Source organism: Sardina pilchardus, chromosome 22 (genome assembly GCF_963854185.1).
Source record: "Sardina pilchardus chromosome 22, fSarPil1.1, whole genome shotgun sequence".
In the NCBI taxonomy this organism is placed as follows: Eukaryota; Metazoa; Chordata; class Actinopteri; order Clupeiformes; family Clupeidae; genus Sardina; species Sardina pilchardus.
The window spans coordinates 21,842,927-21,855,179 of NC_085015.1; the positions used below are offsets into that span (position 1 = coordinate 21,842,927).

Here is a 12,253-nt window from a genome sequence, read left to right on the forward strand (position 1 = left end):
TTCAGAAAGCTCACCTGACTGTCTTGACAACTACTTACACAGCCCTAAAATCATTACATGGTTGGCCAACTCAGCAGGCAGCTTTGTATCTTGATTTAATCACGTGACCAACCCAACCATGTCATGTGGCCACAATGCTGTGTCATGTGACACCATTAGCTGAGATGCTGTTTCATTTCCGAGCGTCCCAGCAACAGGGTTTGGACAATTTTGTTACTAGGTTGTTAATAAGTGACCCACATCACTGACATTCATTCTCCCGAGTGAAGAAGTGAAACTGGTCACAACTGTAGCACAATGCTCTCGCAAACGTAACAAGCTACTACTCTTTTAAGATCTGTTTACAGTGTGAGGACAGGCCTTTGTAGCCTGTTAGCATCAAGAAGTGTGGAGTTGTACGAGCGCGCGGTTTAGATGTAGGAAAACAAATAGGACATATTGTCCATTGTGGTAGATTCAAAACATGATATATTAGAGCGAAACGACTGACGCTAAGTCTACATTTTAATGTTACATTGTGGGAGGGCACAGAACCATACGGATGCTGTGTGGTGAATCCCACCTTGACAACCTGACACGACTGTCAGAATGAACGGTGAGTTGTTAGCAAGCTTGTGCTTATCCTTTCCCAATCACTGCTGCTGTTTTGTATTATTTTACTGACAAGTTAGCCGAACCCGTGGTTTGTGCAAGAGAAATCGACGTAGGTCATATTTTTACTTTCGCTTCGTAGTGTTTTTTTCCCTGTTGTCTGATCTGATGTTATCGCCCCGAGGAGGAGATCTTCCTTACCCAGCTCATAGACAGGATGTCGGTCACATGTTTTCTGCATCTGTATTTGCTGTTTTGTATTTTTTGTTAGATGGTATGGGTGACAGATGTTTAGAGCCATTTAAACGACTAATGTACTTCGTTTAATGACGTGATTAAGTGATTCCGAATCTGGAAAAATAGCTTCTGCTATCCCCCTCCCAGTTAGTTATAAGATAATCCACAGACGTCTTGGTCAGCATTTTAGCTAATATTTAAAGCACTCGTAAGCACAACTACTTTGCACTGGTAAACAACAGTATGACAGGTCAATATTTTATTTGTTTCCAATGCATTGTCTGAAGAGATCCTGGAATAAATTAAAGAAAAAGTTTTGTATGACAGTTGTTAAACTGCGCATGAAAATATTGTATCGATGAAAATAAACAATGAGATGAAACAACATTTCAATTAGTTCACCTCGACATGACTCATTGACAAACAAAGAAGCTTACAGTGTGCTTATGAGCATGTGTGTTGTATGTGAAAACAACAAGTGTTTGACCAACTCGTCAAAAGTAGGAGGACTTTTGTGGTGATCAGCTTGCAATTTAGGTTAGTTGCAGTGTGGGGATATGTCAGTTCTTGGATAAAAAAGCCATCTTGTTAAGGTAATGTCATGTCAGCAATGTTGGTTATATAAAGCAAGCACATCAATGATACTTTGCATTGGTAAGCAGCTGGTTTGTTTGATTGACCAGCCGTTTATTGGTTTATGCATTTATGCAGTCTTCAGAGATCTTCCAAGAAGAAAAAAAGGTTTCGCTATCACTATGAACTGCATTGACGATGAGAGGAGGTTAAATGAAGAATATTAGCTAACTAATTTCTCAAGGGATGTTAATTTTGTCAGTGGAGCAATAAATGTCAGTACTGTATGTATAGCCTGTATGTATGTATGTTCTTATGCATTACTGTGTGACCACAAAACTGTAAGGCTCATGAAGTGTTTGATAGTATCAGACAAAAGCATGCGGATCTTGGTGGTGGACACAGTTGAACTTGGCCTGATGCACTGTATAGACATGTCAGTGGGCCATACAGCAAGGCTTGAGGGTAAAGGCCATCCTTTAAAGCATCTATTGCTCATCAGGCTTAAGTCGTAGTAGTGTCTTTTGGACAAAACACCACGTTTTGAATTGCACTAAATATGAAAAAGGAATAAAATGCGTGGAATACATCACATCAAGTTGTGTTGTTGTTGTTTATGTTTCTTGTCTGTTTTAGTTCTTTGAGCTTTGCTTTGATTTTTTTGGGTCATGACTGAGAGATCGCCTCTCCTGTAGCTGATCATTGATAATGTACTGATACTACATGGGATGTGATCTCAAGCATGGAGCTAGGTGTGAGACTCGTACACATACACACACATACACATGCATCATTGCACACAGGAGTTTGTATTTTATTTTCAGAAATGGCTCTTTTTAGAGCAGTTATAGCACAAATGACCAGAAATAGAAAATCAGTGCAGTTGTGAATGAGCTGTTGTTCCTTTATAATAATAATTATTATTATTTATAATGAAATGGCAACAGTGAGACATGCTGTAGTAACAGTATCTACACTAAACTAATGCAAAGGCAGTAGCTTTTACTAACAGTAGTAGTAATTCAAGCAGTGTGTCGGTGGGTCAGTTTACTTCCTGTAATTTGCTACACTGGATATGCTTCTGAATCAGTGTGTTGTCAGTTAGTTCCACTTGTATGCCAAAACAACATAGCTTACCTCATTTGATAAGGCTAGGTGTGTCCTCATCTGATAAAGCCAGGTGTGTTTGTGTTTTTGTTAATAGACCTATCAATAATCAGATGCACTGATGTCCTTTTCAGGCGCTCAGCAAAATGACCTGAAAAGACAACACTTGTTGGAGAGGCTGCTCGACGCAGTTAAACAGGTGAGGCGCCTGATGTTGCTCTTTGTCGAGTTCACGCCTGGTCAGATTTCTGTTGTGTGAAACTGACCGGGGCTTTCCCCTCTGTCTGACAGTGCCAAATCCGCTTTGGGGGGAGAAAGGAGATCGCCTCGGACTCCGACAGCAGGTCAGGGAAGTCTCATATCTCAAAGCATGCTGTGACAGTTTGAATGGATCAGTAGAATTCCCACCATCCACATACACTATCGGTCAAAAGTTTGTGGTCACTTAGAAATGTCCATTCCACTCAATTATGGACAGAATACAGGCTAAGATCACTTGCATTGTTTTTGTAGTTTTCAGATTACATTATGTGCTTACATAATTGCCAAAGGGACTGAAAGAAATGGCCGATCTTTAATCTACATTGCCCCTTAGCAGCAACCATTCATCCAATGTTCCAAGCCACATTGTGTTTACTAATCTGATATCGTTTTAAAAGGCTAACTGAGAAAACATTTTTGTAAGTGCATAATGTAATCTGAAAACTGCTGCCCTGATTAAAAAACAATCCATCTGGTATTCTGTCTACTCATGTGTAAATCTTCAAGTGTCAAATTGTTATGAGAGTGCACAATTGTTTCCATGATTACTTCATTGTGTGTGTGTGTACTGTATGTGCAGGGTGATATGCCTGTGTGCCCAATTTGAGGCTGTGCTTCAGCATGGTCTGAGGAAGAGTCGTGGTTTGGCTCTCACTGCAGCTGCCATCAAGCAAGCAGCTGGTTTCACAAGCAAAGCAGAAGCAGGTATTGCAAATGCTACTCCTGTGTGTGTGTGTGTGTGTGTGTGTGTGTTTGAATGTATGTTTTGGTTATACACTGTTCCTTAAACTGTAATTCAGTATATCCTTGCCAAAAGCAAGTCTATTACTTCTCCTGAAGACCCACAACTGCAACCTAAAGACACCTCAGAGAGTTAACACTGAACTAACACAGGACATTTTGTATTGATCTAGTGGCACAATCTTAAAGGAGAATCTCAGTGAATTTTTCCACACAGATCTCTGTTTCTCGAGAGCACCGAGCAAAAAGCGATGACCTCGGTGAGCTCTATGTGAACAATCGCTGCTAATCTCCTTGATCTGGGGACGTGGTTTTTATTCTCGTTTTGGTGTAGTGTCTCAGGTGTATCTGGGCTTGAAGAAATGCCGCTCAGAGACACATACGTTCACTATGTAGACGATGAAACTTTTCATCTCCACTGTACTTTGAACTTTTCATCTCCGCCGTACTGTAACTCTTAGCGCCACTGAAGTGGCAGATGCGTTTAGCACAGCACCAGCTTACACCTGGGAGAGTTTAGAGCTGCAGTTGTCCTGCGTTGCACCTCTCGAGCCTCTGCGTTCCCTCAGAGGAAACAGATGCTGCGGCAGACCCTCTCCGGAAAGGCAGGTGCTGATACTCCTCAACGAAACCAGATGGTTATGCAACAAACTCTCTCTAAACTGGCCAAAAAAGAGAACTGGGACCCTTTTTTAATCTCCCTCCCTCTCTCTCTCTCCCTCTCTCTCTCTTTTTTCTGAGGGCCAACCTTTAGACCCTTTGTGGTTTGGATGTGAGTCGTCGCAGCAGTCGTGAAAACGAAACTAGCAGAGATGAGAGGCCGGAAGGTGCCAGATAATCTCGAGAGTGACGGGCGAGATTGTTAAAACAGGAGCGTCCTTTTTTTTTCCTCTCGTCTACCCGTCTTGGGGAAGCTCCAGGAACCCGCTGAGCCGATGAGTCAGTGGACTTCCATGATTAACTTGCCTATTTAAAGGAGTGACAGCAGACATCCAGCCAGTCCACTTGTTTTTTTTATCTTATGAGTTTTAATCAAACTTTGTGAAGGAAACTTTATGTTGTGGAACAGCATCGGATTTTCTGTGAAAGTGTAATGATCTCATCCTCTGAGATGATGCCCACAGGATTTATAGATGATTGTCTTTTTTAGAACCCTTACATATTCGTTGGAGATTCCCCTTCAACTGCGGAATTATTTTCAGGCAGTTATGAGCGGAGCACATTGGATTGTTTCCCAATAATGGAATCTAATCATCATATATGGTGAATTTTACATTTAGCAGCATCGTCTTGGTGTTTATGTGCGTTGTTATAGATATTTCTTTACTGTTCATCCAAGTCCGTGATGTCTGCCTGTGTGACATGGCTGTATACAGTCTGAATTAAGGGCCGCCGTCTGAAAAGGCTGAAGTATCACCTGACAGAACTAAAAATTACTGACATGTTTCTGTTAGTGTTTCTGTGGTGTGAGAGTGGCGGTGAGAAGGGGGGGGCTGAAGGAGCGACGCTCTCATTTCTTCCTAATTAGCATGGCCTAGAAACTGAGAACATCCTCTTTTTTTTCTGGGCCCGTCTTTTTGCAAATCTGGAGTGTAAAAATAAGCAGTGAGAACTGTCGCCCTGTTCGTGTGCCCCCTTTGTTGCTAAATGTAGCCTCTTTGCCCGCTGTGGCCTCCAGAGAAAGCTGTTGAAGCGTGAAGCACACCCTTGATATGGGAATGGATGTGTGTTTGTGTGTGTGTGTGTGTGTGTGTGTGTGTGTGTGTGTGTGGGCAGTAATCAGGCTCATGCATCTGCATAATTCATGTTCTCTGGACCAACTTGTTAATCTCACAATATGACCCGTTGCATTTTTTTTTGTTTTTGTGGCGGAGGAGTTCCAATGGTCATTCTTTTAGGTCAGCTCTGAGTGGTGAGCCGGTACTGCGGGCAGAGCTTGTATGTAGTTCAGATTGTGAATTATTGAGTACTGCCCGCGGGCCTTTTGCCTCGCGGACAGGCCGGTGTGGCAGCTTGTGACCAGGAGCGATATCAGAGAAAAACACAAACCTGAGTCTCATCCTTGTACTACGGTACTTCCCTTTTGCTCCAGAGCCCTCCTGAGCCTGTATTGTTTCTGTTTGCCTGAGGCTACCTTTGGTTTTCCAAGTGCGCCTGTAAGTTAAGATGTTAGAGCAAGGGTGGTTCACCATCTTGTGTGTTTCATCCCTCCACAGTCTTGTAAACAACGTCACACCTACACTTTTCAAGGTGGTGGGATTGCAGAAGTTTGTTTTGACTCCCACTTTTTAGTACTTATTGATTAACTCGTGGGTCTTTCTGTGTCAAACCAGACAAGGTTGCTTCTGCACCGTCTCAGATTTTGCTTAAACCTTGTCTATACTCTGAATGGGCCCTGAAAGTCAATATTTTGGATTTCAGGATCCCCCTTTTATTATTACTTTTTTATGCTCTGCTCTTTTTGGACCTAGAGGAACTAAAGATTCCTAACTAATGTTGTATAGTGTTTAATGGTTGGATATTCTAACTAATGGTTTATCAGTAAAAGAAAAACAAAAACAATATGTGTTCTTATCTCCAGAGTTGACCTACTGGTTCTATGTGAAGGACCACCTGAACCGGCACGAGCTGCAGCGCTTCTACTCCCTGCGCCACATCTCCTCCGAGCAGGGCCGTGGACGAGCCTGGCTGCGCGCCGCGCTCAACGAGCACTCGCTCGAGCGCTACCTGCACACTGTACTGGCTGACCGCACCCGTCTCAGGTAGCGCGAGGACCCCTGCTGTGTGTGTGTGTGTGTGTGTGTGTGTGTGTGTGCGCGTGTGTGCGCTTGTTTGTTTGGTTCATTTATTTGTGTGTGTGTTTATTTTTGGGTCTGTGCATGTTTACATCTTTGTGTGCAAAGGAAAGCTTGTTAGTTAAAAGCCTTGAGTTCTACAGATTGAATTGCTGAGGCACTGTTTTGGACGCCCAGAGAGACAGAATGGTTGATAATTGTTTTTCCGTCCTTAGTGCCTTTTATGAAGACTGGGCTTTTGTTTTGGATGAGGAGAGAGCCAGTATGCTGCCCACCATGGCTGCTGGTAAGACTACTGTACATCTGCATCCTTTGGCTGGGTTTTGGCTTCACCTTTCCTATTGTGCCTGCGTTTAGTAAGATGGTGTACATGTAGTTCGGCACTATGGATTACGATTTACTGTTACATTTAATTTGCTCAGTGCAGGACTGGAATTTCACGACGGCTATGGCTGTCTTTGCCCCTTGCCCCTTGCCTTGGCTGTGATGCCCCTTTGAAAATCGGAAGTTCACAGGCCACTGTGGCCTTGCTGCCCCCTTCTTTCAATATTCTGCTTTGTGTCTGACTAATAGCAATTTTAATTTGTAGCCTATGGCCTGTCAAAATAATCTTGGCATTCACAGCACGAATTAATTTAGTCTTTGATGTGGTGGAGAAATTGACAGCGCACACAGCAAGAAAAGTCCAACATTCAACAGCCAGAAGACAAGGCGAGAAATTTAGATATTAGGCAGCTTTGGGAAGCAATAGTCTAATGTCAGAAAATAAATGTTCAATATAGCCTATATATGTGAAAACATATTACAAATCAGATTTCCAGTTCTATTTAATATGTCATGTTTATGTTTGTGTAATGTTTCATGCAGTGATGCAGGTCTACTGCTGTGAATAGGCTAAATACAACTTTGATCATTGTTATGTAGCCGACTGTATAATTAACTTTGGCCTTGGTGCCCTGACATATGGCCTCTGTGCCCCTCCCCAAATATGCCCAACCGAAGGCCAAGTGGCCCTGCCCCTAAAATGATGAAATTCCAGACCTGGCACAGAGTATATGATACAACATGCGTTACTCGTCGTATATATATCGTATATAAATACGACGTTACAAGATGTAACATTGTGCTACTACCATGCGTAATTTATATCGTAAATACGATGTAACAAGATGTAACATTGTGCTACTACTACCGTGTGAAAGGGTTTTTTCTATGTTTCCAGATAGCTAGGCATTTTATTGTGTGGAGATCATCCTTATGGTCTTGTGACTCTCCACTAATCTGCCCTAAGGCCTCAACTCCATCCTGTTCGCCATCAACATCGACAACACGGATCTGAACGGGCAGGCGGGCGCGGGCAGCGCCAGCGTGTCCCACCTGCTGAAGGAGTCCACGCAGGGCATGAGCAGCCTGTGGAAGGAGTCCACACAGGGGGTCAGCAGCCTGCTGCGCGAGATCGGCTCGGCCACTGCCGTCGTGCCGGGCTTCACCCCGCGCCCCGAGGGCGCCTCCGACCCACTGCCTGTGATACCGCGCAGCACCTCCGCTGGTAGGACACACACACACACACACACACACACACACATACAGGTGCATCTGTTTGCAATTGCAACAAATTGCAAGTTTGTTCAAATACATGGATGAGAGTAGTCTGGTTTTCTCCATACTAAGCTCAATCTTTTAAGATTGAACATTAGTCTGGGGAGGCTGCGCTTTGTTTCTACTGCACAAGAGGCGTGATCAATGAGCATGTTCAAATGACTCCGTACGCTTGGATAGTCCTTCAACCAATCAGACCAATGATCCGGTGCGTCTTTTGGATGAGCTCGTTTCTGATTGGAGCCAAAGGTTCTGGCAGTAAACAGAGGAGATAGATCTGCTGGTTTCCAGCCTGAGCTGCCGGGCGAATTTCAGCCTAGGATGAGAGTCCATGACTCTCAGAACACTTGAAAGAGAGTTATAGTGAACAATCTGCAGATCTATAATCTTGGACTGTCATGCACATGTCTTATAATGTATGCCACCGTTATTCCCATAGACAAGAACATCAAATGGCAACTGATATGAACGCAGCTGCTATGACCACATGCAAACATCTGAACAGATTAACACTGTCTGGCACACCAGAGGTGTTGGTAAACCGTTTAAGGGAAGCTCTGTCCAGGCCTATAGTATTAACTGAAGAGCGTGATTTCCTCTTATCTGGCAACGTCTCTGGATACAAGCGCTCCCCGTTGGTACAGTGTCACAGATAAAACTATGTCAGCCTCTTCCCAGATAGTTGCATCTCCCGTGGCGTGAGTCTTTTGGAAGCTGTGAATCTTTAAACGCCAGGTCGACAGTCTAGACAGCTGTATCTAGTTAAGTAGATCAGAAAATGCGCGCGGTGCCACGCACATCGAGGAGTTGCGCTCCAGGGAGATCCAAAATTATTCATAATCCGTCTTCACAGAAGCGGGAAGTAATGACGGAGAAAATTATTTCAGAATTAGAATTTCGGTAAGGGGAGTAACGTCAGTTGTGTGCGCTCACATTAAACCATGCCAAGAATACATTTTACGTCTGTCAAGTTTGATTAATCTGATTATTTCGCCCATTTTTCTTTCTCCGACGACGTCAGTGCTTTTTGGTTTTTGGTTGAGTGCCTGACGGGACAAATGAGATGTGGCACGCCGTCGTAATGATCATTATGCGATGATTATGTAATTATTATTCAACCATTAATGGATGTGGGGCAAGTGTCCCAGACAAGGATTTAGCAGTGTGCAGTGTGCTTGACGGAATTATGTTTTCTCTCTGACTTTTGAGATTCTTAATAAAAAAAAACCAGATATAATCCCAGATCTGGTTTAATCCTATTAGCATGACAATGTTGAAGTCATTCATCTCAGAATTATTCTTACATTCTGCTTCATATTCATAAGCCGGCGTCTCTTATCTTCAGGGCTTTCTCATTTGTGAAGGCCGGACACTGCAAATAAAATGGTCGTCCATGGCTTTGTGGTCCTGATCTACTCTGATACAGTGTTGGTTTGTTGGTGTTGGTTTGTTGCTATTGCTAATATTGCTGCATCTGCGCTGGTGTTTCATAGTTGGTCTTTACCGCAGGTCAGGCTGGGTCAGGACAGTGTATTTGTGTTTGTTTGTACGCATGGCCATTAGTCAGAGTGCACCGACACAAGTGCTGTGTACTCCGCTTTTGATCCTCGACTGCATAGATTCCACTGATGCCAATACACCCTCGCACCCCAGCGCTGAGCCCTCTCACTGCTGCCGCACAACCCATTCCCATTCAGCTCTGTTTGGTGTGCCGCTGCTCAATAAAGTCCATTGTTTATTGAATGCTTGTCAATAATATTGTAGATTTCTGTGCTGCTGCGCGCTGGTAATTGACAGAGTGTGTTGGAGCGCTCACGTCTGAGCCTATTTGCGGCTCACTTGAAGGAGCTGCCAGTAAGCAGTCAGATTCAGTCTTTTCATATCAATTCATGTCAATTCATGTCAATTCATATGGGGATTATTATGGGAAAGTGTGGATCAGACCCGCAGACCCATTCGTTTCGCAGCGTTTGCTCGACTGCAGCGTCCCCATTGGTTGTGTGTGGAGTTGTCTGCTGCCCCTCTCAGTGCCTCCTCCGTCCCCCCCCCCCGCAGACTCCGGCCTGGCCAGGAAGGAGCGCCGGCGGAAGAAGAAGATCACCAACATCATCTCCTTCGACGACGACGACCCCGACGGAGAGGAGCCCTACGAGGGCGTCCGCAGCCCCAGGAAGGGCCTGGCGGCGACCGCCGGCGCGGCGATGGGGACGCCCACGCCCGCAGTGCCAGTCCCGATGGGCCCGGGTCAGGGTCAGGGTCAAGGTCAAGGTCAGGGGCAGGGCAGCCCGGAGGAGGAGGACCCCGACCCCGCGCCGGAGTCGCTGGAGGCCCAGGAGGCGCTGGATCCCTCGCCCTCCCAGAACGGGCTGCTGGAGGGCGGCATCGTGGGCTGGGCCACCACCCCGCCGCCCCACAACGGAGCGCTGCTGGACTCCAAGAGCCTCGACAACGAGGAGGACGAGGACGAGGAGGACGTGGACGTGTACGGGAAAGGCAGGGCGGCGCCACAGGAGGAGACCGGGAGCACAGAACAGTGAGTGTGATGGGACCTTAAGCGGCTACGCAGCCTATTTATAGAGAATGGCCACGTTTGAGAAATATGTATCATATTCACGGACAGTGAAGAGATTGTGATTTCTTTCTCTCTCTCTCTCTCTCTCTCTCTCTCTCTCTCTCACGCACACACTCACACACACACACCCACACACACACACACACACACACACACACACACACACACACACTCTAACTCCATCTATCTATCCGTGTGTGTGTGTGTGTGTGTGTGTGTGTGTGTGTGTGTATGCAGAATGGTGGTGGGTAGCTTGTCGAGTGTCTCCACGTGGAGCCCCAGACAGATCCTGACGGAGAATGACAACGACAGCTCGGACATCCTCATCCCGCTGGCCCCCTCGGATGTCTACACACAGCCAGGTCAGAGGTCAAATGTCCTCTCACGTCACCGCTGCATAATCCCTGCTGCGCAGCATGGCTGCATCACTACATACTGTACATGCCTAGCCTGCTACTTCAGGGATTCCCCGTGTGTGATGTTGATGTTGCAGTACCAAGATTAGATTGAGTTGTATTACTCATCATGGCCGGGTTTCCCAAAATTGTTAAGAAGCTCTTAAGTGCTAAGAACTTCTTAGGAGCGTTGTAAGAATGTTCTAAGAACGCTCCTAAGAAGTTCCTAGGACTTAAGAGCTTCTTAACGATTTTGGGAAACCCGGCCCTTAACTGTACACAGGGATCCAGACTAATTGTTTACGTTGGTTGCACTGATGCGCGTAACGTTTTCATTGAGGTGCACCCGGAATTTGTCACGATACTACAATAATAGGTCAGAGGTCAGGATCAGAGTAGGGATGGGTATTCCCAGAACAAGTTTTCTTCTTGGACTCTGGGGGCCATAAAAATGTATAAATTGCTTGTATGTAATGCAACAGAAGAAACATTATTATCGTCAGTAGAGAGAAACACAAAATAAGTATGAATTTACAGTAACAGATGTCACTGTGATTGGGCTAGTATTACCTGTCAGGTGTGGTATATCCATCCACTCTGGATTGAACCTAGTGCCTCTGTGCATGCTGCTAGCCTGACAAAAATGAAGCCACATCTGTCTGTGTTTGCAGTCCATCTCAGCTGTCCCAGCGCACCATGTTAGCTACAGTCCTCCTCCTCCCGCGCTGCTCCTCTCTACAGTTCTCTCCTCCTCACGGTTTCTTTCTCCTTCAGCTGCACTGGTTGTAGCCTGGAGATGCATACAACGTCACTGGATATCTAATCACTCGTCAATTTTCCTATGTGTGTGTTTTTCTTAAGTTATTCATTTCTCCTCTGGTCCAGGCTGTCTTGAGTCTCCCCCAGACAAGCCCTGTTTAGTCTTGTAAAATATTATTCACTTTTTATCATGGTCGGCCGAATAAACATTCCATCAGAGTTAATAAATGAATGGTCGCCTAATGTTATCCACAAGTGGTTGATGGTGACAAGCAGCTAAAGCTCCGACAGCCACGTTGTGTTCTAACATTAGCTTAACTACCCTAAGGCTCCGTAAATGCACGCTATGATTTATTGGAGAAAATATGGTCTCCGCAATTGTCTTTGTTGAAATGAGAACTAATGAGTAGTTCATTTGAATTTTTGGAAAGAAAAAGTTGCGCTGCGGTGTTCATGATGTAATCCATAATGAACAATGAATTGAATTGCGATTCGGTCAACCGATCAGTCCTGAAATGAGTGTTTTGATTCATGTACTCGTGGGGAGGGGGAGGGCCGGGCCTGTTGTTTGAGAGAATGACAGAGAGCAGGGGAAAGAGACACTGCTTGAGTAAGTCCAGAGG

General features: G+C 45.1%; 1 protein-coding gene across 1 annotated transcript in view; it reads left to right on the forward strand.

Annotated features, from left to right (window-relative positions):
- The first annotated feature begins 454 nt into the window (after positions 1-454).
- Positions 455-12,253, forward strand: part of snx29 (sorting nexin 29) — a 114,151-nt gene continuing 102,352 nt past the window's right edge. The window contains exons 1-9 of the mRNA XM_062525873.1: positions 455-595; positions 2,643-2,707; positions 2,800-2,852; positions 3,350-3,474; positions 6,092-6,272; positions 6,521-6,591; positions 7,597-7,854; positions 9,960-10,437; positions 10,714-10,838. Coding sequence (XP_062381857.1) covers positions 589-595; positions 2,643-2,707; positions 2,800-2,852; positions 3,350-3,474; positions 6,092-6,272; positions 6,521-6,591; positions 7,597-7,854; positions 9,960-10,437; positions 10,714-10,838 — 1,363 coding nt within the window. The 5' untranslated portion in view covers positions 455-588. The remainder of the gene's footprint in view (positions 596-2,642; positions 2,708-2,799; positions 2,853-3,349; positions 3,475-6,091; positions 6,273-6,520; positions 6,592-7,596; positions 7,855-9,959; positions 10,438-10,713; positions 10,839-12,253) is intronic.